This window comes from Globicephala melas, chromosome 9 (assembly GCF_963455315.2).
Source record: "Globicephala melas chromosome 9, mGloMel1.2, whole genome shotgun sequence".
Lineage (NCBI taxonomy): Eukaryota > Metazoa > Chordata > Mammalia > Artiodactyla > Delphinidae > Globicephala > Globicephala melas.
In genome coordinates this window covers 45,921,467-45,949,089 of record NC_083322.1, presented here as the reverse complement: position 1 = coordinate 45,949,089, position 27,623 = coordinate 45,921,467, and the positions used below count along the sequence as shown (strand labels likewise).

General features: G+C 39.0%; 1 protein-coding gene across 4 annotated transcripts in view; it reads left to right on the top strand.

Moving 5' to 3' along the window:
- PLEKHA8 (pleckstrin homology domain containing A8) overlaps nucleotides 1–26,440 on the top strand; it is a 95,403-nt gene extending 68,963 nt beyond the window's left edge. For 3 of the 4 annotated variants that reach the window (XM_060305468.1, XM_060305469.1, XM_030857435.2), the window contains exons 6-14: nucleotides 380–420; nucleotides 2,247–2,404; nucleotides 4,757–4,916; nucleotides 5,326–5,411; nucleotides 9,681–9,739; nucleotides 10,124–10,254; nucleotides 10,909–10,979; nucleotides 19,702–19,763; nucleotides 25,132–26,440. In XM_060305468.1, coding sequence (XP_060161451.1) covers nucleotides 380–420; nucleotides 2,247–2,404; nucleotides 4,757–4,916; nucleotides 5,326–5,411; nucleotides 9,681–9,739; nucleotides 10,124–10,254; nucleotides 10,909–10,979; nucleotides 19,702–19,763; nucleotides 25,132–25,329 — 966 coding nt within the window. In that variant the 3' untranslated portion in view covers nucleotides 25,330–26,440. The remainder of the gene's footprint in view (nucleotides 1–379; nucleotides 421–2,246; nucleotides 2,405–4,756; nucleotides 4,917–5,325; nucleotides 5,412–9,680; nucleotides 9,740–10,123; nucleotides 10,255–10,908; nucleotides 10,980–19,701; nucleotides 19,764–25,131) is intronic. The other variant, XM_060305470.1, reaches the window with a different exon arrangement.
- Nucleotides 26,441–27,623: the final 1,183 nt, after the last annotated feature.

The following is a 27,623-nucleotide window of genomic DNA, read 5'->3' as shown; positions in this document are numbered from 1 at the left end:
AAGTACCTTAAGGGCAAGAACCCCATACTGTTTACCTTTATGCTTCCAGTGTTTAATACAATGCTGTATCATAGTTTGGTATTTAATAATATTTAATGAGTGTAATAGTAATTACAAGAAAGCTAACCACCAAGGGTATAAATACGGTAATTAGGCCCTTCAAAAGACCATCTTCCTTTTTCTTAGAAATTTGGGTATCCTTATTTGAGACTGGTTGGGATCAATGACTCCTTTCTTTTGGGAAGACCTAAAATTATTCCTCTTGAGTGGGGCAGTGTGTGTTATGATCATATTTACCACTTTCATATGTGATAAAACTCTAAATATATTCTGTTGGGAGTTTAACATGTGAATTTTCTTTTCTTTGCTTCTTTTAAAGATGAAACATCCTATTGTACCAATTCATAATTCATTGGAAAGGTACCGTAACATTTTTTGTTTTTTCTTCTTTCTAAAAATATAAAAATAAGGATATTGGTATTCCTTGTTTTTTTTTTTTTAAGAAATTACATGGTGGGCTTCCCTGGTGGTGCAGTGGTTAAGAATCCGCCCGCCAATGCAGGGGACACGGGTTCGAGCCCTAGTCCGGGAAGATCCCACTTGCCGCGGAGCAACTAAGCCCGTGTGCCACAACTACTGAGCCTGTGCTCTAGAGCCCACGCGCCGCATCTACTGAAGCCCACGTGCTCTAGAGCCCGTGCTCCGCAACAAGAGAAGCCACCGCATTGAGAAGCCCATGCACAGCTACAAAGAGTAGCCCCTGCTCGCTGCAACTAGAGAAAGCCCATGTGCAGCAACAATGACCCAACACAGCCAAAAATAATAAATAAATTTTAAAAAGAAAAGAAAAGAAATCATGTGGTGGTTTTTCTCATGGTTTGAGATGATACCAGAGGTGACCCTGAAGCACTGCAAATCTTTCATTCAGCACTGACTACTAGGGAAGATGTTTGCATTTCCCCAGGATATGGATCTCACCCACCACAGCTAATAACTTTTCATTTCTCTGTTGTACTGAGTATTGGAACCTCCTCTCTTGTGAAGGAGCCGAGCATTGATTTAAATGTGGTTTTATCAGAAAAGACAGTGCTATTTTGTTTCATTGAAAAATAAAAACCCTAGGTAGCTTTACAGGTTGGAAAAAGAACATAATATCAAAATCTGAACTACTGAAAAAAAGTACACGTTTACACAGTTGTGTTCCTATTATTTAGGGTCTTTATTCAGTTATTATTTCATATAAGCATTCCTGTATTTTGACATTGTCCATGTATTTGTCCTTTCAAGTTGTTATTTAATATTTTCATCTCTTTATATACAGTTGTTTGTTTCTTTAGTACAAGGATTGTTCCCCAATTTGGTTAATAATTTTCTCCTGATCTAAATATTTCTACTAGGAACATCTTTGTAGATTTTTTTTTCTTTTGAGGTATTTCATCAATATACTCCTATATTTTTAATTGCCAAGTTGAAATACGGTATTTTTTTAGAAAAACAAATGCTTTTCCTGGAGTCCACATGTAGCTTGGACCTTTTCCCTTTATTCGTATTAGAAGAAAATGGTTTTGTTCTAATTTGGCTGAGTCTAGTTATTTATAATAAGATGTTATGATTGTCCCTTTAACAGAATCAGTTATTTCACTTGCATGTTAAATAGCCTTTTATGTTACCTTAAAGAGCAACAGATACTCAGGATGTATTGTGTCCTCCTGCGGTTTTTTTTTTTTTTTTTTTTTTGTCTTCCTTGACCACAGCTGTGGCTTCTAGACAGTTAACTGCTAGGCAAACAAATGGAAGTGGCCAGTGATTTGAGAGGTGAGGAGAGAGGAAAAAACCTTCCAGGGAGAAGCTGAGGCAAGTGAGAAAAAGTGTTGAATGTGGTACCTGTAGAAAAGCTGATTGAAAACCCAGGTGCTCTCAGTGAATATTTCCTGTTGCTGGTGGGGAGCAGGAAGTTGGAGTCAGCTGAGGGTGCATGAAGAGCCATGAATGGCTCTTTGGTCTCTGAACTTCAGCCTGGAGACAGGCCTGCTCCCAGGACAGGAGGATACCCGCCTTTGAGGCAGGAGGGTGGGGTGAGAGATTTGGCTTGATTTAACAGTTCTGTTTTTCAATCAGTGTTAAAAGGAGTTGGTAATTGTGGTTGTGGACCCTTCCCCATCCCTCAGAATAGGATCTATCTGTGCAGTCTATTTGTGACCAAATAATTGGACTTCTTGGCTTTTTTCCTTTTAAAAAAATTTTAGGCAAACAGAGTTAAACAGTTGTGAGAATGGATCTTTACATATGGAAATAAATGATGATGAAGAAATCCTAATGAAAAACAAGAGCTCCTTATGTTTGAAACCTGCAGAGACAGATCGCAGCATATCAAGTGAAGAAAATACAGATGATAATATAACAGGTAAAAACAAAAAAGATGTGAGGCAAACCATTGAATAAAAGGATCATGGGGCTTTGATTCATTATCCATGATGCGACACTTGATAGGGACTGACCTCAAGACAGCGTGCTAGGTAGCTCCCGAGGCAGCTGTTCGTAAGATAACAGAGTTCACTTGAAAACGTTCTGCCATCCCACCTGACCCCCCTATTGAAAAGGCAGAATGAAGAGGAGTTTTCCACTCACTGTTCTTAGCTGTGATGTCCATGGGCTTCAGTGAGCTGTAGCTGTCTGTGCTGACTTTTTAGAGAGTATGAGTATTAGGGCCTTCTGCTCAGAATTTCAAAGTCCATTGAACATAGACTATGATGTGAGACTTAAGAGTCTGCAGAGTTATGGCAGTTCAGTTTTCCATCCTCCTGGTTTCTGGTGAGGCCTGAGGATGTCCGAGTTCACCAACCACCATCAGACTTTCGCCTGGCCGTCTCTGTGTTCATCAAGCCAAATTCCCAAGTTTTAGGTAATAACCTGTAGTTGAAAGTGCTGCCCTTTTCGATTTACTAATCTCATTGGCTCTAACTACTAAAACCAACTTCAGATCAGTCCATGACAATCATCTTAGAGTTTTTAATTGTGTTATAAGTGTGTATTAAATAGTTTGAAAATAAAAATTTTTTTAAAGTTTCCTCCTCATCTCCTCTGGTGAGTGGGGGGAAGAAAAGATGCATTTTCATAGCTGTTAACCTGCAGCAAGCAATCCATACATCACTGAAGTCTTATCCCTTGAGTAAATAATAGACAGGAGAATTTCTGTTAAAACAGTACTATTATTTATTTGACCCAATAATTTTTTTCTAGGAATTTGTCCTCAGGGAATAGTCAGATTTAAAGACAAATATATATGGACAGGGATGTCCTTTATGACATTACAGTTAATTCTCATTACTCATGGTAGTTTTGTTCTATAAAGTCACTGCAAACACTGAATTAGAAAATACCGAACCGTTGCTCCTAGGGAAATACATGGTTAGGTTCCCGCAAGCCTCTTTCCACATTTTCATCAACTGATCAGAACATATTGTTGTTTTGTGTGTTTCTGTTTAAAGACACCTTGTTGGGGAGAGGGATAAATTGGAAGATTGGGATTGACATATACATACTACTATATATAAAATAGGTAACTAATAAGGAACTACTGTATAGCACAGGGGACTCTACTCAGTACTCTGTAATGGCCTATGGGAAAAGAATCTAAAAAAGAGTGGATATATGTATATGTATGACTGATTCACTTTGCTGTACACCTGAAACTAACACAACATTGTAAATCAACTATACTCCAATAAAAATTAAAAAGAAAAGAGTCCCTACTCCTAAAGGAAAAAAAAAAAGATACCTTGTTTATATATATTGTTGACTCATTAACATTGAACCCATGGCCAACAGCACTATAACTCATGCCTGAACGAAGCTTATCTCTTTTTTTTTTTTTTTTTTTGCGGTACGCGGGCCTCTCACTGCTGTGGCCTAGGCCCAGCGGCCATGGCTCACAGGCCCAGCCGCTCCGCGGCACGTGGAATCCTCCCGGACCGGGGCACAAACCCACATCCGCTGCATCGGCAGGCGGACTCTTAACCACTGCGCCACCAGGGAAGCCCACGAAGCTTATCTTATATAAGCTTATATAACACGTGTTTTTCCATAAGGCACATCACAGCCTTCTTGTGCTTAGGAACACTAGGCAGCACTACACTTGGGGGTCCTTTTAAACAGCAAAATCAACAACAAAATGCACAAGAATGCAAAAAAAAAAAATGGCACTAAATAAACACATTTGCGTACAGTATGAAAGGTGAAACAAGAAGGCAGAGTGTCACCTTGTTCGACCTCAGCTGGGAACATGCGTGTCAGGTAACTCAAATTTTTTCACCACTCTGCACATATCCAAAATGACTGCAAGAGTGCCATGAGTGTTGATTTTAGTATTACAAATAAACTTCAGCAAGTAGGCAAATCCACAAAGACAGAATACACTAATAATGAGGCTCAACTCTATTTATAATACTGAAATTTTAGAAACTACCTCAATGCCCGCCACATAAACATGATTCAATATTACATGGTCATTAAAACCATGTTTTGAAGAGTATTGAATGATAATGAAAATAGTCATGATATACCGTTCAGTGAAAACAGGCTGGATGAAAATCTACACGTATTTAAACTCAATTTTGTTTGTGTGTATATGTATAGTATTTCACTGATTTTTCTTTCTGTATACTTTTCTGTGTTAAAAATGTTCAACAATGAATATATATAGTAATCTTATAATACATAAATAAAAGGTTAGTAATAGGTATCTCCTGCTTTACAGTCCAACGTGAAATGATAAAGGAAGATGGAGAGGAAAACCTGGGAAATCATGACAGCCACTTGGCACAGTCTGAATCCCACTCCTCAAGCAGCTCTCCAGAAGCCCACTGGGAAGAAGGCCAAGAAGTCATCCCAACTTTCTTTAGTACCATGAACACCAGGTATTCTGTACTCTCTAACATCACTGACAGTTGGATACGAGCTTTCCTTCTGGAAAGTCAATGTTGGTGTTCCTTTCAGGGGATGGCGTATCCTAACAGAATAGAGAATGTGGCATACCAAGCATCTGCTTTACTGTTCACCTTGCCTGAAGCAGTGGATGAGAAGGAACTGGATTGTGAGAGTATACTCTGTCAACAAGTTTTAGCTTGCTTTGGTGGATTGTCTTTGGAAAATGATTTTATTAGACTGTGTTATAATAGAAGAACAGTCACTGGGGCATATTTGTGAGATGAAGTTACATGATTTGACCTACAGAGGGGCAGCTGTTTTCATGACTGCCTCTGAACTGCAGAGCATGCTAATGTTGTGTTTTCAATCTTTCCTCCTCTGTATCACCAAATTGTTTAGCTTTAGTGACATTGAACTTCTGGAAGACAGTGGCATTCCCACAGAAGCATTCTTAGCATCATGTTATGCTGTGGTTCCAGTATTAGGTAAGATTGCTGGATTTGCCTTAAATTCATAGTCTCTAGAATCTGTTTCACTGCAGTTATTTTGTAGTAGAAATATGCTGAACTATGTGTACAGTGAGATGACCCTTCTTATCTACCTCTTCATATCACTAGGCACATATAGTTAAAACTGTGTGACCTTAAGCATTATTACATATTTCCATTTCATTTCTAATTATGATTAATATTGATCTTAGAGTTGTGTAATGAAAAAAGGGAATTCTGTTTTCTAGAAATCTTACTTAAGAGCAAAAGTGAAAATCGTTGAGGAACAGATCTTCAAATCTGTTGGTACTATGAAAAAACATTTTACCAGCTAAAACTTTTTTCAGATTAAAAAAAGATATATATATAACTTTATTTAAGTTTAAATTACATTTACTTTTTATAGAGCCAGTAGTACCAGGAATTGCTAATGTGTTGAAATTTGCTATATAATCCACTTAACTCTGTATCTCTTTTTTAAATCAAGGTATATCTTGCATAGAACTTAACTGTTATAATTCAGTGAGTTTTGACAAATGCATCTACCTATGTAATCCACATCTCTATCAAGGCAGAGAATGTTTTCATCACCCCAGAATGTTCCCTATGCCAGTCAGTCCACAACCTGTCACCCAGCCCAAGGCAACCATACTGATTTCTGTCACCATAGATTAGTTTTGCGTGTTCTAAAATTTTACATAAGTGGAATCATGTTACGTACTCTTGCATTATTATACTCTTGATAGTATAATGTTTTCACCTTTGTTGTTACATGTATTAGTCGCTCATTCCTTTCTATTGCTGAATAGTATTCTATTAAGTGACTCTACCCCATTTTGTTTATTCATTCTCCTACTGATAAACATTTGGGTAGTTTCTTGTTTGGGGCTATTATAAGTGAAATTGCTCTGAACGTTTTTGTGTCTGTGGGCACATGTTTTCATTATTGAGTAAACACCTAGGGGTGGAATTGCTGATTCATAGGGTTTATACATGTAATTTCATGAAGAGTGGTTGTACCATTGTGTACTTCCAATAGCAAAATATGAATATTCTGGTTGCTTCACATCCTCACTAGCACTTGGTGGTGTCAGTATTTTTGGTTTTAGCCATTTCTGTGAGTGTTTGGTGGCTTTAATTTGTATTTCTCTGGTGACTAATGATGTTGAGCACTTTTTCATATGGTTATCGACCATTGCTATCTCTTCCATTGTGAAGTCTGTTCAAATCTTTAACCTATTTTTAAAAGTTGGTTAATTTTCTTTTTATTATTGAATTGAAAGAGTTCTTTGTATGTTCTGAATAACATTTCATTTTAGACGTACTCATTATGAATATTTTCCCCCAGACTATGACTTGTTCATTTCTTTTCTTAATGATGCCTTTTGAAGAGCAGGGTTTTTAATTTTCATTAAATCCAATTTATCTGTGTTTTCTTCTTTTATAGTTAGTGCTTTCAGTATCCTAAAAGATCTTTGCTTATCCCCAAGGTCATGAAGATAGTCTTCTGTGTTGTCTTCTACACTTTTTATTTTTGATTTTAAGTTTACATCTGTGATCCATCTTGGAATCAGTTTTTTATGTGGTGTGAGGTAAGGGTTGAGATTCCTTCTTTTTTTTTTTTTTTTTCCTTTATCTGGTTGTTCAAGAACCATTTGTTGAAAAAGTATCTTTTTACCCTTTTATATTACCTTGGCAGCACTTTGAAAACCAGTTGACCCTATAAGTGTGGGTCTATTTCTGGACTCTCTTTTGTTTCAACCATCTGTTTTTTTTCCTCATCCTAGTATTATAGTATCTTAATTACTGTGTAAGGCTTGAAATCAGATAATGTATTCTTCCAGTTTTGTTCTTCTTTTTCAAGATGTTTTGGCAATTCTAGGTCCTTTGCATGTCCATATAAATTTTAGCTGTTAAAATGAATGTCAATATTATGACATAGTATGAGTGTGTTTCATGTTTGGTAATTGCAATCATTGTTGCTTTTGTTGTGGTCATCCATTTACAATGCTTGGTGTCAGTTTATTTATCTCTTGTAAAAATAAAATACAGTGTGTGACGGGGTTGCGGGGGGAGAATCATGGGCCATGCATGCTTCCCATTACTTTAAGGGAAAAAGCAAAGCTGCCCATCCCACTAATTCAACCCCAGAGAGGAAGAAGAGCCCTGATACAGATCAAAGAGAAAAACTAAGACTGTATCCAGGGGTCAGTGTACTAGAGTGGACCTTTCCAAAGATGTGTGGAGGGTATCAAAGTTCCCATCCTCCTTCCATGACTCCTCTTCACTCTCCTGGATAGGATAAGCAAGGACAAAATGGAGCCCACAGAGTAGGGGGGCATGCAGGTGGCTTCCACGTGGTCCAGTTGGCCAAAGAAAGGAGAGTCTATATACACACTGGGACTAGAGGTTGAAGGGGATTTTTTTTTCCTGTAGGATTCCTGGGACCATACATTCTTTGATAAGCATGTATGACAGTAGGAGGCAGGATAGAATAGCAGTCTGATGGAAGAGCTACAAGGTAACTCCAATTCCATCCTACCCAGTAGTTATGGCCAATAATACAAGTTATCCCTCTTATCATGAAGATGCCAGGAGTCTTAAGTCTTAAACCTTAAAATCAGAGAAATCATAAATATTTCTCTGTATAAATGAAAATAAATCTCATTACATATATCCCAAACATACACAGAGACAGAAAACGACTATGGTTTAGGAATAAAAAAAGGAGTAAGATAGTAAAATGCAGCATTCTGATAAATGTACTGGTTTTCTGTACTAAGCCAGTAAACCACTCAAAACTTAGTGAGAGTAAGTAAAACATAAGTACTACCAACTGATTGTTTTGAATAGATAGAGGCATTTCTGAATAAGACATACTGTATTATATAAGACACAAAAGAGAGCTTGTTCTATGTGTCCCATTGTGATTTTTTTTTTTGAAGTAATGAATCTTGAAAACCTTTCAATAAACATATGTGATTTTCTTACTATTTCTCTAAAAAAAAAAAAATCCTGTTGGGATTTTGATTAGGATTACATTGAAACTGTAAACCAATTAGTAGGAAATTGGCATCTTAAACAACATTGAGTCTTTTAATCCATGAATGTGCTGTATCTCTCATTTACTTAGGTCTTTATTTTCACAACGTTTTGTATCGTGTAAAGGTCTTACACATCTTTTGTTAGGAATAACTTTTAGAATTTTATGTTTTTTTATGCTATCATGAAAAGTATTTCATTTTCCAGTTGTTTATTAATAGCATATAGATACAATTGACTTGTACATTGAGTTGTTTTTTACAATCATGAATGAGTTAATTTATAAAATATATTTTTCTGTGTTTATTGAAATTATCATGTTTTTTTCTTGTACTCAGTGTAATAAATTACATTGTTTGGATGAATTTAAGCCTGCTATCTTGCTGTCTGTTTCTACCATCTTGCTACTTATTGTCTGTCTCATGTGTTCTTCCTTGTTTACTCCTTTCTTGATTTCCACCCAATTAATCAATTATTTTTTTGTATTCTGTTTTATTTCCTCTTTTAGCTTTTTAGCTACCTATCTTTGTTCCTGCCTTTCTTTTGGATGAGTCAAGTATTTTTTAGAATTTTATTATATTTTCTCTTTTGGCTTTTTGGCTATACCCCTTTGTGTTACTATTTTTAGTTGCTCTTATCCAACAAAAATATTCAGACTACATATATAATTTTATATTTTCTGGCAAGAATATTAAAATTGTAAAGCAAAACAGATAAAACTAATTTTAATAATGTATTGTATCTAACTTGGTATATACAATATATCATCTGAACATGGAATCAATATAAAAGAATCATTATTGAGATATTTGGCATTCTTTTTTTGGTACTAAGTCTTTGAAATCTGGTATATATTTATACTTATGGCATATTTCAGTTTGGAATCGGTACATTCCAAGAGCTCAATAGCCACACATCCGCTGGCTACCGTATTGGAACAGTGCAGCCCTAAGGATTACAATGCGCATTCTAAACTTATAAGGTTATCCTCACCTGCCCTTAGGCCCTTATTATAGTTACTCACTTCAGAGCAGTGAAGTAGAAAAAAGCAATGACAGTGTGCCAGGAACCTTTGAAGCTTATGTTTAGAAAATGATTTAAAAGCAAAAAATAAAAGTTTGGCGGGGGGGTGGGGGGGGCCTGTTAAATTCATTGCTACTATAAAAAATATTTTCCACTTGAAAAAATTGCTTTTTCAAAGATGTTTTCAATCTTTTCTTCTAGACAAACTTGGCCCTACAGTGTTTGCTCCTGTTAAAATGGATCTAGTTGGAAATATTAAGGTGAATATACTGGCTTGTCTCCGTGGAGACTGTATATTTGGAGGGAGTAGTTGCATGAAATCTCATTCAGAAGCAAATGATTGTTGAGTTTTATACTCGGGATGAAAAGTATAGGCCAGCTGTAAGAACCTTTCTCAGAGGAAAAAATACTTTAAAAACAGTACTTTAAAACCCTGAAACTATTTAATTCTAGCTTAAGCCTAATAAGAATCCTCAAACAAATAAAACAGATTACTTGGAAAGCATAAGGACGAAGGTAAGAGAGGCTTAATTCATTTTAATTTCTTAGAGGCCTGGTTGACAAACTTAGGTCTCAACAGTAAACTGACTTGCTTGATAGCTTTAGCACTTTTAACTTAGGTTATTTCCCTGCTTCTCCTGCAGAAAGTAAATCAGAAGTATATAACCAACAAAGAAGAGTTTACCACACTCCAGAAGATAGTGCTGCACGAAGTGGAGGCCGATGTAGCCCAGGTTAGGAACTCAGCTACAGAAGCCCTCCTGTGGCTGAAGAGGTGAGGCAACTGGGGTGGGGCAGCAGTTGAAATCCAGCTTAGTTGAAATGTTACCCCTACCAAAAAAAATTGTTATGCAAAAGAGGCTACTTCTGAGTGAAAGCTGTAACCCATGTATAGCCTTTTCTAGAAGGCCTGAAGAATAGAATATCGACTTTTTTTTGCCTCTGTCTTGATAGTGATAAACATTGTTAATATTAATAGAATATATAAGATAGGAATGATAAAGGACAGTAAAGCCGATTGGTTTGTCTTTAAGTCAGTGGATCACAAACTGTAATGGCATCAGATTCACCTGGAGGGCTTATTAAAAAACACAGATTGCTCCACCCAAAACCCAATTTCTGATTCAGCAAGTCTGGAGGGGAGCTCCAGAATTTGCATTTCTAACAACTTCCCAGGTGATGCTGAAGCTGCTGGTCCTGGGACCACATTTTGAAAACCACTGTGTAGGTATTTCAGATAAGAAGCGTCTAGAGCAAGCTAAAGGGAAATCACAGGGAAGAAACTTAGAAAGGACTGCCATGTGACTTGACTTGTTTATTGCTGTGCCCAAGATACTACTGAAAAAGAAGCTGATGTCTGCCATTTATTCATACCCATTCAACATAAGTGAACTTTGAAAATAATATTTCTTCCTCTTTTTTGTTTTAGAGGTCTCAAATTTTTGAAGGGATTTTTGACAGAAGTGAAAAATGGAGAAAAGGACATCCAGACAGCCCTGAGTAAGTGTTATTTACATTTTGGTTGATTAATTGAATAGGATGTGGAATGGAGACTCCTGGAGGAGGAGATAGGGTGTGCTTTTCAAGATCTGATTTTGGTATTTTTCTATTTCATTATTATTAATTGTTTGTTTCTTATATGCTTTGTTAAAAAAGAACTCGAGATAGTGACCTGGTAGTCTAGATCTAACTTATTAAAAATCAGTATATCTTAAAGAAGAGCTAAATTAATAGAGAGCCATCTTTTAATCTTAATAGGAAAACCTAATATTTTTAAGAAGCCAGTTCTTCCTAAATGAATCTTGAGATAACTGTGTAGTTTCCTAAAATCCGTATCCAGAGGGAAGCTAGTTTTGGAGACCATAAAAGGGAGGGTATGGGGAACCCTAGGATTTGCTCTGAAGTAAGATGAAGGGCTGGTCATCATCTTGTATTCCTCAAGTGCCCTACGTGCCCCATTTTTGTGGTGGTAGTTGAGATTCGGATGAAGGCCTTGGTCAAAGGAGATCGTCCGACATCTCCAGCATCTTAATGCAGTGACTGGAACATTGTAGGTACTTAATAAACATTGGGTGGGTGGGTGGATAGATGGATGGATCAATGCACCTATCGGACCACTTTTGGAAAACACTGAAGACTTGGAAGCATCCTCATAGTGCCACTAACAGACTGGCTAAACTCTCAATCTTGGTCTCTAGGAAATCCTTCCAGGATGGGCACTGAGGTGAGCAGATGGGAGTGAAATTTCCATATTACTTTGAAGCCCTGTATTATTATGATGTAGACAAGCACATGGTCAGGCTCTAGGCAGTCATGATTATAAATAATGAAATGAATGAGTTAGATACTTCTGCTGGGGAGGAGGAGCCAGTGTTCACACAGCATTTTATCAATGTCAGGGGTGAGTTCTTCCTTTTGTTAGTCCTCCCTTTGGGTCATGAGTCTTGAGGGATCCTGCCCCTGTGTGATTTTCCCAGGCCTCCCTGTATAGAAACTTGCTGATGTGCCGTGAAACAATAAAAGCTGATATTTCTGTAACACTGTATAAAAAATTTAGACAACCTAGTCCTCACATCAGTCCATTTTTACAGGTTAGGTAACTGAAATTCTGAAAGATCAAAAGACACGCTAAGACCACAAAGGATCTGAAGCAGGGTCATTTTGGGATCCTCAGCTGTAAGGTCCTCATTTCTCCCACAGAAGGTCTTCTCCACCGTCCCTGAGCTACCTGCATTTTGGGGTTTCTCATACATCCTTGAATTTCCAGGACTGTCTCAGTTATATCCTCCCCTAAGTGTCCTGATTTCAGTATTAAAAATATATTCACCATGACTATTAGGACTCCCTAACCAGTCTCTATCAAACTTGATGACTTTGTGGCGTGATTAAGATCATGGGCTTTCTGGATAGGTGCCCTTAGGCAATTTACTTAACCTTTGTGTGCCTCAGTTTCCTCATCTGTAAAATGGGAATGATGACTTGATTTCCCTAATAAGATTGTTGTAAAGATTAAATAGGTTTATGCATGTGAAAAGATTAGAAATTTGGTACATAATAAGCACTTAATAGAGGTTAGCTTCTATTGTTGTTTATATTCTCATCATCATGACATATACAAAGTTGATAACCTACCAGAAAATGAGACTTATTTGTCCCAAATCACAAATGGAAAGTTACCAAGCTCAGCTGCCAAGCCTGAAATTTCTCTCCAGGCTGACTTCTTAGTATGGAAGCTTCACACTGGTAGGAAGACTCCACCACCTGCAGGAAATGCAGAAGATATGGGATTCAGCACTGTGTGCGTGGTAGACTCCACACATCACAGGATGCTACTGTTTTCTGATGGCTGGCTGTGTGAGGGCAAGTGGGGAATGCTAATCTCATTACCCCTCTGCTGGAGCTGGGATAGAGGAGAACCCAGCTGTTTACCAGACACAGCAAGTGAAAAGAAAAGCTTTGCCCCTTGGAGGTGGAGAGACAGGGATATACCCTTTCTGCCCTGCCCCCATCCCTAATTCTGCCCCCTTTCCTCCCCTATCTTTTACTTGATTTGAAAGCTGGGCCTAGAGATGTTGACTTTATGAAGAGAGAGGAGACTTGAAGGGCAAATGCTGCTTCAAAACTGAAATAATCACAGCCAATCTCAGCTTTTCCTTCCTTTTCTTCCCTGCTGGACTGTTTTCAGTGGAAAGGAAAAGGGACCATAAATTTGAGATTTTCATCCTTGATGCTCAGGATTATTTCAGAGGTCTTCATGATTTAAATCATCTTTGCTTACCGGGATCCCTAGTTTCCTGCTGCTGTGCAATGTGGAGAGATGAAGCTCCCCTAACCAGCCCCCTTCCCTCTAAACACAGACACAAGTTCTGTGCAAGCAAATAAGAGAGATTTATGAGAAATGTTTACACGTTAACTCTGCAGAACCCACAGGCTGCTTGTTGCCTATTTCTTCTGGATTGCTGGCTTTTTTCTCATTTTGAAATCACAGGCTTTATAAGCAGAACTGATATTTTGTCTAAAATGAGATAGTTTAGGTATGTAAGTAAAAGTGTGGGTATGTGCAATTTATATGCCACATATAGGCAAATTAGCTTGCATTTTTTATTCTGAAATTGAATTTGAGTTATTGTAATAACAGCTACCATTTATAGAGCACCCAGTGTTGGCATAACACTAGGTTCTCCATAAACATTTTATTTAATCTTCTGAGTACTCCCCTTTTACAGCAAGTAAACTGAGGTTTAGAGAGGATAAGTACTTTCCCTAGGGTCTCAGATCTAGATCAGTGGTTCTCAAAGTGGTCCAAGGACAGCAACATCTTCATCACCTGGAGACTTATTAGAAATGCAGACTACTGGGTCCCACCTGACACCTGCTGACTCAGAAACTCCCGAGGTGGGGCCCAGCAAATGCGTGTGTTCACAAGTCATGCAAGTGATTCTAATCCATGCTCAAGTGTGAGACCCGTTCATCTAGAGCTGGGATGTTGAAGCTCACCTGTCACTAGGCTACATTTGGTTATTTGGGAATTTTGACTGCATCTAAGTGATTATTAAATAAGCAGGAATAAAAGTACTGAAATTAGTTACCCATAGCATCAGTTAATTTTGCCTCCTTTTCATGATAATTGGCTGGTTACCCAATGGCTGAAAACTTTTCTTAACCTAGGAACAGCAAGACAATTAGTAGGGATAAAATAAGGACACTCCCAAATTTGAAAACACTGCTTAAGAAAGGTTTTGAGGTAACTGCTCATAATTTTGGATAGTCTTAGTGGCTTTGAAAATGGGAGATGATATGTAACAGTCCTAAATGACACAACGGAAGCCTTGACGTCTATTAACTCTCTGGAAAATGCATGTATAGTCATTGTATTGCTGCAGTTCTGTGACCTAGAATGAGTTTTCAGCAATCGGAAGGAGGCCTTGGGCTTTATACTGCCCCCTTTTGCATTTGAGCCATCACCTGAATTCCCCATAATGATGATCAGAGTGGAATATTTTGGGTGGTCTCATGCCAAGAGCTGCTCTGAACTCTAGTGTCCTCTGACATTCTCTAGAGATCACTCTAAGGAAAGAGTTGGGTACACAAGGCAAATGTGTTTAATGGCCCACCCTGTAGCTGAGCCCCTCCATTCACAGATGCCACATCAAGAAGAGGCTTTGGAAAGCATCTTTGTAAGTGAAATGAAGAAAAGTTGCTCTGCCATTTCATGCACCATTGTACTAAATATTATGTGTTCTGCACTATTCCCTCAGTGGGATAGCATATTGCCACATCCCTCACCTCGGAATGATTCCGTAAATGTCAGGTAAACATTAACCTAACCAAGATCTGTAGCACAGAATAGGAGGGAAAAAAAAGGTAGAGGAGGCTCACTTATGCATTTAATATGAAAGGCTTTCACAAACAAGGAGAGCTATATGAGAGAGATGAAGTTAGAACTCATAATCAGATATTTGACATCAAATCATAACTTGACTAATTATTCTGAAAGTACCAGGGAATGTGAATGAAGTCATGCCCTTTCCAGAACTCTTAACAGCATGTGCTTCTAATGGCAGAATTGGCTTACAGTACAAGTTTTCTTCTCGATGGTGCCTGAAGGTAACAAAGGATGTCTCTGGGTACTTGTTCCATCTCTGTCAACTGGTTATTGAGTTGGCTTTTCTCCATACAATTCATTTTGCCCAAAGCTTAGTCACTGTAAAGAACTTGGGGGTACTTTCCTAGTAGTAGGTTTTTTTAAATTATATCAAATATTTATCATTTGACCAAATATGTAAATACAGTACCATCTACTACCTCATAACCCCATTACTTCCAGAGAAGATCTTCATCCAGAATTTGTAGTTTATCATCATATAATGAATGTTTTTATACTTCTACTATATATTTATGTGTCCACAAACAGTATCTAGTAATGTATTGCATGTTTTAAACTCATGTACATGGTGTCACATTATACACATTCTTCCTTTTTCACTCAGTATTTTCAGATTTATTCACTGCTTATTCACTTTCAAACCTTTCTTTGTTCGTGATTCTTGCCTAAGGACTTCCTAGTTTAGCTCATTTGCAGAACTGAGATGATTGTCACTTCCTGAGCTCAGTGAATGATTGATTTCACCTTTTCTGGCTTTGCTTGTCTACTTCTCAAGCTGTCTCCTAAGACTTAGATTTGCATTTCTCCTTTGCCCTCTCTACAACCCAAAGTAACTTTGCAAATTCTCACTAATTATAGATTTACAATAGAGAAACACTCTCATATATTCTGTTCCTGGACAGAATAGCTATCCACCAACAGTAATGGAAAGGTAGTTCTTGTTCAGATGCTATGATAGGTTGAGGCATAATCTCTAAATACCTCATAGAAAGTTTTTGACTAACCATTAAAGAAGTCAAATCTGCATCTTTATGAATAGAATAAGGTTCCAATTTTTTCAAGATGTGGCTGGGAAAAGGCATGTTTTTCATTTTCATTATTTTGTTTTATCACAAAGAATAAACATTAGTTTTGTCAAAATGGTTTAATGTGACAAGAATGCCCCAAGTTCTCATTGCTTTTAGCTTTGTGACCTTGGGCAGGTAACTATCTCTCTGGGTCTTCTATTTTTTCATCTGTAAGAGGAAGAGAATTGGGCAAGGTGATTGTCAACACTTCCTACTTAGAAATTTTGCCTCAGTTTCTAAGGAACTGACAGATTTCAGAGAACTGGGAGAAGGGAATCATTTATGTCTTTCAGAGGCCAAAAATACTTCCAGATTATAGAACATGCATTATGATAATGAATGGGTATTATAGTGAAGATTAATGTATTTCATTATCTAATCTTCTCTGGGTAACCAAAATAGGTCAATGCTTAGACTTCATCCTAATTTAATGCAGCCTCACATGGCAGGGATATTTGCAGCCCTAGAAGTCAGCTAAAGACTTGGGGCAAGTCCTTTTCATTTATGAGTTTTATTTTATTTGTTGGTATTCAATTGTGGAGGTGGTCTTCCTAGGCCTGAGTCAGGACCTAGCCTAAATTCTCTGCCTCCCTCTTCTCCCATTAGACTTACTGGCCCACATTTTGCCCAGTGGGACTCTTCTCTGGCAAGATGCAGGCACAGCAGGGAACAACTGCCTTCTCTAGAAGGGCTGGGGGGAGACACAGATCGTGTTGCTGTACAAATACCCTCCCTTCCTTAGACCAGCCTGCCCCTCTTACTTGGACTCACAGCATCCTTGTTTTCTTGCTGTCCCGTAGAAGGGAGCATGGAGAAGGGTTTCTGGGCTTTTTTGAGTGGTTGACTTCACAGGCAAAGTGTAGGAAAGGTATAAGGCCCCTGAGGTTGGGGTAGCACTGGATCCAGAGCCCTTATAAACAGGCAGTTTGTCTGCCAGGTGAACTCTGGAGCCGAAGGCTCAGGGACCAGGACAGCGGTCAGCTGCGTCTGCTGCATACCGTAAAGAAATACTGATCTCCTTTTACTTCCCTACCACAATTCCAAATCAGAAGGATCGTGACTGTTAGTAGAAGAAAATAATACTGTCTGTATAGGAGAAAAGACTTAAGAGAATATACTTCCAGAATGCCCTCTGTGGTTACCTCTGGGAGGCGTGATTATAGGTTTCTTTAGTTCTTCCCTTTTTGCATTTTCCTGAACATTACTTGTGAAATCAGAAAAAAAGCAGTAAGTGTTATTTTAAACTACCACTGTGCCTCAGGTGGGAAGTTTAGAATCCTTGACACGGCATAAAAAAGGTCCTCACAGTTTGGCCCCAGCCCCAGTGATCTGCAGCCCTACTGGACTGTTCCCCCTTCATGCCACCATCTCTCACAACTGCATGTAGCTTTCTCTGTCTGCAGCCCCAGGTACCACCCTACTCTCTGCCCTACCCAGCCTTTGAGACTCCTTTGGAGAATTCTTTCTGTGCACTTGCTCCCAGGCTGGATTCATCTCTCTTTTCCTGTAGCACTGGATAGAGATCTCTGTTATAGCAGTCGGCAATTTGCATAACGATGATTTGTTAAAGGCTGGCTCTCTTATAAACCCATGAACTTCCTGAGGGCAAGGGACTGAGTTTAAAGCACCCAGTGATCCCTGCTGCCTTGCACTTAGTAAGGGGCAGTGGTAGACTCGCACTAAGTTCTTGCTGAATGGAGCAGCTGTTCCCATCACAGATGTCTACGAGCAGATTGTAATGGCACTAAATATCACCTACTGATTTCTAATGGCATTTAATACCTTACATGGATTCGGATCACAAGAAAGAAAGTGTTCCCACTATACGTCTGTGACTCACCTCAGGATGTTTTCCATGGACTGTACACCTTCTTACCAGCCCAGATGGCTCCTTAGACGGTTAGAAATTTGACCGTCTTACTGATTTACTGCGGGGGCTGTGCCTAATATTTCCTGCCCGTCTGCACCTGTATGCTAGCAACCCTTTCTTCACTAAGGTCTTAGATACCATCTAAAATGTCCCTGATAACATCTGTCCCCTTAGAGAATCAGATAGGTTTTAAGTTTGGCTTACATTGAAGACTTGTATCTTTGACACTGTCTTAGCCTACAGACTGTTCTCCTAAGAAAAAGATTGAATTTAATCTCGAGTTCTCCTTTAGGCTATTTCTAAGAGTCCTTTGTGCCCTTGAATTTATTGATTTTTATAATTTCTGCTTTAGCTTCACCACACTGGATGCTGGCATTTCAACCCATTCCTAAAACTTTAGATAGCCAGCGAAATCTGCTGTTAGAATTCAAACGTACAGTCTTCTTTTATACAGAATATAATGTATTTTATGCAAACTTGAATTATGTAAAATTGATACATGGTATGCTAAAAGTATTAATAAAGCCTCACCCAAATTTTAAAAATAGAAATTGACAAGAATTACATCATTTCAAAGCTAGAGAGCTTGAATAAATTGTAAAGTGTTCAAGCTACAGCCACATGGCAGTGCTGTTTTGCCCAGTAAAATGCAGATACCTGATGTTCTTTGGCAGTATTCTGTGAACCGCACTGCTTTTTACTGCATAGGAGCCTGTGGTTGTGGATTTGGTGTCCTTTTTTTTTGTTATTTTAACATCTGCTCTTGTTATAATTTAAAATGTCTTTATATCCTATTACAGTGTCGCCCAAGCATTGATTAAATGGTTGATGGTGGTGCTTGTACTAGTGTTGAAACTAGCCCATGAAAATAAATAAGTTTGGAATAAAATTTAGATGTGGTAAAACATGATAAAGAAGGTCGAACAACCCCTATGATACTCTGTGCTGTAATTTAGGAGTGTGAGGACTCTGTAGACCACTGGAGATGATGCTGAGAAAATAAAATGGAGCATTGAAATAAAAATGCACTGTGGTGATGTAGAGCTGTGCCCTCCTGAGAGCACATTTATTCCTGTGGAAAAATCAGTTTTGAATTTTGCATGTATTGAATTATTCAAAGCCTTCAGGAACACATCCCTTGCATAAAATACAGTCATCTTGTTCTCGAGATTTTTTTTTGGTAATTAAAATTATTATATAGCAGTTTTTAAATCTCCTTTTAAAAAACTCACTGGGACAAAAATAATAGGTTTTTATCTTTAAAGTCTAGAATGTGAATGACTTTTATCAATAGGCCTCACCATATATTTATATCTACCTTAATAACTTCAAGCTGTTCTTTCCATAATAGTTTTAAAGGTTTCTCGCTTTAAAACTGTATATCCAGGGTCATAGGGACATCTAGGACAAGCATTTGACATCCCAGAATAGCATGTTAGAATTGAAGAGAACCTTAGAGTTCATTTTACAAAGGCGGAAACAGATGGTTAGAGAGGTCAGCTAAGGGACTGGCTCAGGATCACACAACACTTCAAAGAACTGCATTTTTAGATTTTTATAGTGTATTTTAAATTGTATTTAGTCTCTATATTACAGTATCTTTTCCCCCCTCTTTACTTCCTTATATGTATTGAATTTTCCAACCATGATAATAAGCTGAAGTTGAGATATGACACAGGGTAAGAGTGGAAATACCAATTTTTCTTTAAAAAAAAATCTCTGTAGGCTTTTTTCCTACTCAAGACTTTTGGGGTACATAATCTCATAATTCAGCTTTTTTTTTATCAGTTTCTAATACCAATAGGAATGTGCTACTACATACATTAGAAAGGACATGATACAAATAGCACATCAAATTCTGATGAAATTGTTCCTCATGGAGTTTTTCTTCTTTTCAAGATAATGCATATGGTAAAACGTTACGGCAACACCATGGCTGGGTAGTTCGAGGGGTTTTTGCGGTAAGTAATCCTTCTGCCTCCTAATGTTCTGATGGTCACAGCAAGGTGTTTTGTTTTGCTTCGTGTGTGTGGTGTTTCTGTTTGTTTTTGAGAATAAGAACGAAATATTGCTTATTTCATTTAAGTCGATAGGTCTTTGTTGTATGGAAATGTTGGCAATAAAAAGTAAGAAAAGACTGTTAGAATGTGCTTCACCTTATCTAGTTCCAGTGACCCTGAGAAGATTTGTCTCAGAAGTGGTTGCCTTCTGATGTGGTAGTAAAGAGTGTCAGTGTAGAGATAGGCAGGAAGCTGTCAAATGCTCACCATTGAGGGGAAACCAGTGGTGGTTTCAAGCCCATAGCTCCCTCTGCTGCCTGTTAAAGTCAATCCTGTTAATTCTCAGATTTTAGTCAGGTTTTTTTCCCCTAAATTGAATTTTGTCTTGAATATTAACTGACCTGGATTGCCAGTGGCTAGGACTAGAAATATCTTCTTACCCAGTTATTTTCTTTATGGACGTGTTGGTATTCATATGTTTGGGCTCCTGTTAGCTACCGCTCCTTCCTTCCTTGCGTGACCTAGGAAGAGCACACACCTGAGAATCATAGTCCCCCGGACAAATCACTTAGCCTGCTTTGTGAAATAGAAGGAGAAGATGGCCCCTTTATGTCAGCAGTAATACTCTGTTATTCTCTCATCTGGGGAGAGGTCAGCCTTAGTCAGGTGCAGCCATGACAAGGCGGAGTCTCATGTAGGGGTACAGTAGGAAATGTCATAGAGTATGAGTGTTGTTTGGAAGGTCGGGGGATTAAAAAGAGCCTTGCAGATGATGGTCTTTTACTAATTTAAAGCGTGGGAGACATCATTTGCCTAAGGTAAGAACCGTTCAGGTCATGATTTACTAGGAGGCAGGTAAAGAAAGTGGGAAGAATTTACCGTGGAAGAAATCAAATTTTAGTAAAAATGAAACATTTTGGAAAGCATAGAGATGACTAGCTCTGTGTCCTACTGTTCACTGGAATAGGAGCCAGACCAGTTGCAGCCACTGACTGTTCACACTTACCTTCAGTGCATGTTTAATAACATAATAATAGTTGCCATTTGGCTGTTGGACGCTTACTGTGCATCAGGCACTGTGCCAGGTACTTCTGTGTTCACTCTCTTTGGTAATCCTCAGGATTAACTCCCACTATTGTACAAGTTCAGAACTGTTTGTTCCAGTCCCAGAGTGAGGCAGTGGCAGAGTCCAGGTCTAAACCCAGATCTGCTGTCTCCGAGGCTGGTGCCCATCCCACACATCATAGCTCTCCACAGTGAAGACAGAATAACTGAGAAACTGCTGGTGAGAAATGAGGCAAAGGGTGCTGCTGCATTCATCAGTCTCCCTGAGTAAATACTGTGATTGCCTGCAGGTGCCTCACACCCGCGTTCCCTTGGTGAGGTGACAGAGCATGAAAACACTGAGTTGCACCATTTATAAGAAACATAAATGTGGTTTGGGGTGGTTGTTTTTTTTCAGAATAGAGGGCAGAGTTTAATCCTGAAATATTATTGATGATCCGAGATGTTGCCAACAAGAATGAAGCTATAGCACAAAATTTATCATAAGCATGAGTCTTTAAAAGAACATTTTAACTTACAGGATTTTTCCCAATATATAGTAATTTAGACTCATTGTAAAAAAATTTTTTTAATTATGGAAGAATAGAAAGGGTAAAAATTAAAATTGTCCATAATCTCACCACTCTACAATAAGGATTTTTAACAGTTTTGTGTTTTACCTTCTTAGCTCTTATTTTCGTATACTTTTACATATTCTCTTCAATATGGTTCTATTTCATTTCATATATTTATATAAATATCTACTTATAGATACTTATATTTTTATATTCACATGTTTATTTTATGTGTATAATTACCTTTATTTTGTATACCTACTCTGTATATGCATACAAATGTTTTTGACATTTAGCTGGTTGTATAATTTTGTATTCTTTTTCTCCACTTTTTAATTTTTTTATATTTTCTAGTTTTATTGAGAAATAATTGACAGACATTACTGTATGTTTAAGGTGCACAGCATGGTGGTTTGATTTACATGCATTGTGAAATGCTTACCACAGTAGCTTCAGCTAACATCCATCTTCTCATATAGATACAATTCAAAAAAAAGAAAGGAAAAAATTTTTCTCCTTGTGATGTGAACTCTTAGAATTTACTCTTGGAACAAGTTTGCTGTGTATCCAACAGCAGTGTTAGCCGTAGTCTTCCCCACTTATTTTTAGGGACTGCATAATATTTCCCTAGTATGGAGGTACCGTAATGTATTTGCCCAAATCTCTGTGTTGGAAATTTCAGCTGCTTCTAAATTTGTTTTTACAGACAGAACAGCATCTGTTTTTATGCATTTTTGACTAAAACTGTTATTTCCTCAAAATAGGTTCCTAGAAGTAGAATTGCTATGTCTAATACCAAGAAACTACAGCCACAACTTAGAATTGGAGCACTTACCATGCACTAGATGTTGTTTTAAGTGCTTTAGTTACATAAAGTTATTAATCTCATAACTCTGAGGTAGGTTCTCTTATTTTCCCTGCTCATAGACAAAGAAACTTGAAACACATAGAGGTGAGGTAATACACCCAAAGTTATAGAGAAAGAACATTTTGAAGACTTGATATTATTGCCAATAGTTTTTCAAGTTGCTGGTTTTTAAGAAAATAGATTATGTTAAGCATTTGGCAACAGCCTTTTCAGTAGAGGAGCTACCTTTCAGTGTCTCTCCTGTTATTCTCTAAGTCTTCCCTACTTTGGAAAGCTTATTGAGTTTTCTAATGTGCTAATTAAAATTATCAGGAGCAAATTCATTTAACTAATCCTGGTTGCTCAGGGAAATGGCTTTTACACTCAAGGAATTTGACTTATTTACCAGACAAACAGTGAACTTTTATCTTCAAACAGTTACCGTCTGTGGAACTGATGGCCAGTCTAGGCTCTGCCTCTTTCTGTGGCTGCGTTTTGCCTTCATCTTCAGTTGAGTTCTGTCATCGTTTCCCAGATAGACTCGGCTGCATCACAGTCCACTAGGAGTCTTTAAGAAATCTGTAGTCCTGGGTTCCACTCTGGAGAAACTTTAAAAATTTTTTCTTTTACTTAAATATATATACACAGAGTTTTGTTTTGTTTTTTATCACAGAGTCCAAAAAGGTTATAACAAAAAATAGCAGTTTGTTCCATACTTCTCAGACTCACTAAAAGAGGCTGCCGCTTTCAACTGCTTTGACTATTTCTTCCAATACCTCTGTAGTTCTAAAACTATGTACTGTTCTTTGTGGACTTATCAGTGTTAATCACTGTTGATTTCTGTTATAGGTTAGAAATTAGCTCTCTTAGACCTTACTGTCACTACCTCACCTCCCCTGCTTCCACCTTCCCTATATAATTATATATAATTATATCACAAGGTAACATTACGATGATGAGCCAGAATTCTGTGATTTTTTTCGTTCTTTCTTACACGAGGTTTACATTTTTCCCCGTACCATCAGATTTCTCAGATCACCATCATTCTGAACTCACGAATGTATCAGATTACCTGTATGTTTTTTCTTGGAGTGTGCCCTTCCAGTACTTTCTAAACTCTTCTTCCAGTCTAACTTGTTGTACTGCTATTGCCCTAGGACTTTTCTTCACAGGTTTTCCTATATTGCATCCCCACCTCACCCTAATTCCATTTCCCAAGTCCTATGACTTCCTATTTCTTGATCCAATCCCTTTTTTTGATGGTATCCAAACTCTAGTAACTTCCTAAGAAAGGGTGCAAGGGAGGTCAATTTTTGAGTTCCTGGAACTATCTTTATTCTGCCCCTTTTTTCCTGGAGTGTTGCTTTGGCTGGTGTAGAATTCTAGGTTAATAGTAATTTTCTCTCAGTAGTCTGAAGGCATTCCTCTGATGTCCTCCAGCTTCCAGTGTTACTGTTGTAAAATCCAATGTGCCACTGTGTATAAACTGTTCCTCGCCTCCTTCTAGATGCTTTTAGGATCTGTTCTTTATGCCCACATTCTAAAGTTTCACTGTGTTCTCCTTTTGGTCTTCATCATTCATTCTGCTGAGCACTTGGATAGGTCTTTAAATCTGGAGACTCATATCCTTCAGTTCTGGGAGACTTTCTCACATTATATTTTTGGACAGTTGCCTTCCCTTCATTCTCTGCTCTCCCTGTACCCCTATCATTATTTGAGTATTCATTGTGTGCCAGGCAGTGGAATAAACACATCCTACATGTCCCATTAATCCCTCAAATAGGGAAAGTGCTATCAGTCATCTTCTATAGATGAGGAAACTGAGGTTCTAGGAGTTTAATCACCTTGCTTAAATTCCTCAAGCTAATATGTAAAAGATTGGGGATTCAAGTCCAGGTCTCCTCACCCACGCCTGTGCTTTAACCACTGCATAATGCCAGTCACTTTCCAGTTGCAAAAAAGGAGAGGGTTGATTCTCAAAAGACTTTCAATGTAAGGAAGCTCAAGGAAGCCACTGCAGAATGATTATTCAAGATTCCAAAAAGTCTCCAGAGAACTCAGCGGAGCCAAACCAGTAGGTGCCAGATAGATTTTAGCAAGCTTAGGGAACAGTTGGCCTGCAAAGGGAGGGGAGCTATAAGGAGCTTAGGAAATCTTCCATCAGGGAAGCAGTGTGGTTGGTGGTGTAGTTGAAAAAGCATAGAGACGAATCTAAGTTCAGATCCTGGCCCTGGCGCTCACTAGCTGTGTGATGTCTCTCTGTCAAATAGGAATGTAAATTGTACAGGGTTCTTACAAAGATTAACTGGGATAAAATACATTAAAGCATCAGTGTACAAGCAGACAACAAATGTTAACCCCCTTCCTTTTTAGAAAATATTCAAAACTACAAAGGAAATATCCATGTAGGGGGAAATAGGAGACACGCAAAGAAAGTACGTGGAGATGAGATACAAATAGGATGCTGAGACGCCCTGCCAGGCTGGCCACGTGCCGACAAAGACTATGGTAGCAGCACGCATGCAGGTCATCCTGAGCACTCAACCGGAAGAGGCTGGATCACTGTGAATGAGAAGGGAGCTTTTTGCAAACTGTTTCTCTCAGCATTCCCTGACTTGATGGGATTATGCATCCTGAAGATGGCCCAAGAACATACTTGCTTCTTCTAGCCTTAAAGTGATTTGGTGCTTGAAACGTAATTTTAGAGTCCATGAGCGGAAAGGCTGTATGCCTTTTTTTTTCACTCTTGCTCCCCTCAGCTCTGTATGTGTGTGAGTGTGTGTGCACGCATGCGCTTGTGCATGAGTATAATGTGCAAGAGAGCGAGCCGTGGTGCAGCTTCTCACGGGCAATTCTTTTGCAGTTAGCTCTGAGGGCAGCTCCATCCTATGAAGATTTTGTGGCTGCATTAACCATTAAGGAAGGCGACCACCAGAAAGCAGCTTTCAGTGTTGGGATGCAGAGGGACCTCAGCCTTTACCTCCCCGCCATGGAAAAGCAGCTGGCGATACTGGACACTTTATATGAGGTCCACGGACTGGAGTCTGACGAGGTGGTATGATGTCTGCAGGGCAGCGCCGCCTCCTAACTTCAGGGAATAAAGTTCGCTAAAGTGTTTCGTTGCCCTACTTAATTTCCAGCAGCAGCTTCAGTCCTCTCCAATCCCTTACTTGGGGGGATGGAGAGGAGGAGGTAAAGCCTAGTGCTTTTATGTATAATTTTTTAAATGCATATATGTTTTGTGTGTTTAAAAATCAAGGTGCTATATATTCAGTTCAAAGGGCCTCCTGGAAACCAAATCATAGCTGTTACACAGACGTGAACAGCGCGTTATAAGAGCAGATTTGACAAATGAATTTGTTAGTATTGTGTTTTGCTTTTAGTTTTAATGGGCCACCCAAACCCAAGCTGAAAATGAGCAATTTTTTTATCAAGGACTGTAACTCATAGCCAGTGTTTCAATCAATTTAGAATTAGACTAAAAATTTAGAGGGAGCTCAGCCCCTTTGTTGAAGCTATTGAAATGTAGAGTTTGCTATTCCTAGACGTCCTGCAAAGAATCCTCTCCTCTGTGGCTCTGTGGGCCAAAAGAGCCTGTGTAGTCAGTGTGTCCGGGACGTTGGTGTGACCGAGCAGTGCCATCCCTGTTTATGGGCCAGGAGACTGGCTCTGAAGAGATGAGTGGTATGTCCCAGACCCGAGCTGGAGGACAGTATGGGAGGGGTGGGACAGGTCACCTGAGGTGACCCCTGTGCAGTGCACACCCTTGGCCAGCCTGCTTTCCTCGGCATCATCTCAGTTGGACATCAGAGCAAAACCGTGACATTCAAGGATTATTATTAAACTTCAAAAGTAAGGTGTATAGGTCGAGGGATTTGCTCAGTCACACAGCCACTGAATAGAAGAGCCGCGTGATTTCCATGTGTGATCTGGACCACCTCTGCATCAGAATCACATGGCGTGCTTGTTTGAAAAGCAAATTCCCAGGCCTTACCTTGACCTGAAGAACCAGAATTGTGGGATTGGGACTCAGGATAATAAACCTTGAATTTGAATAAACTTCCCAAGTTATTCTTGTGCACACAGAGTTGAAGAGCTACGAGATTAAATTCTAGTTTACCGAATTCCCAGTCTTCTGCATGAACTAAATGATGTGTCCTTTTTTTTTCAAAGAGGAAGAGGCTATCGTTGAAATGAAGTAGTTAAAGGGAGAATGAGAAATGGAGCAAGTTTACTCAGCAGGTTTCTTAATTGAGCCAGCAGGCCTTCAGGGACCACGGTTCTGAATGTGCTCTCTGATCAGTCTTGGCTTTATCACCAGTGGTGCAGAGTAAGCTAAATGCAGCTGCTTATCTTATCTCAGAAGCTCTGGGACTGTGTCACAGTTTAAAGGTGGGATTTAAGCCTTTCACAAAACAACCTTGTGTAGGCGTTCTCCCGAAGAGTGTGACGCCAGGACTGTGGCCCTAGTCTCTCAGTGGGCCAGGCTGCCAAGAGCAGGCAGCGGGGAGAGGCCATGGCTGCCTTCCCTGTCAGGGGCTACTCGCTTTAAGTAGCTGGAAGGGAAGCTCCCCGGGTAGAAGGTGAGTTCCTTTGAGGGGCACAGGTGATGCTGTCCCGAGGGCAAAGAGAACCCTCTCCTTAGGTGAGAGATTAATGTAGGGAGGGGTATTGATTTTTTTTGTCTGTCTTTAAACAAATGGGCATTTATGTAGCTCAAATTAACGAAGCAGATACTGTGCTCAGTAAGGACTTCTGGAAAATGCTTAACCTTTAGAAAAGCAACATCAAATATTTTAAGGCTAGGGAGAAAAAGGGTGCTAAAGTGATGTTGATTCTTTTGTATCTTAGCGCTTGCTGTTAGCAGCTGCTAAGGTGTGTATGTTGTCTTCTCCCATTCCCACGAGTAATTAGTGCGGACCTCCTTCTCTGGCTAGTGTGAACAGGATGGCAGGACTAGGGGATAAGTTAGACTTCCTGCCCTTACAGAGCCTCCTAAAAGGGAAAAAGAAAAAGCCACCAGCCTTTGCTTTACCTTGAATGAATGCACATTAGACATTGCGCCATTGGGTGGGGATGCTGCCAGGAGATTGTAAGTGTTGTGAAGCACGACCGTTCGGAGCAAGTGGTGGTGCTCCCCGACACCTCAGGAGAGCTGGTCTGGTCTCTGGGAGAGAGGTGGGCACACTGAAAATACCTCAGATTTTCCACCGAGGCTTTGAATACACACAGAAAGAAAGCGGCTCGGCACGGCCATTTCGCGGTTCTGTAGGTACTGCCTTGGTGTATGTGACCCAGTTTTCTGGGAAAGAAGGGTTTCATATTATCTGGGATCTTTGGGAACCCAGATCAGAG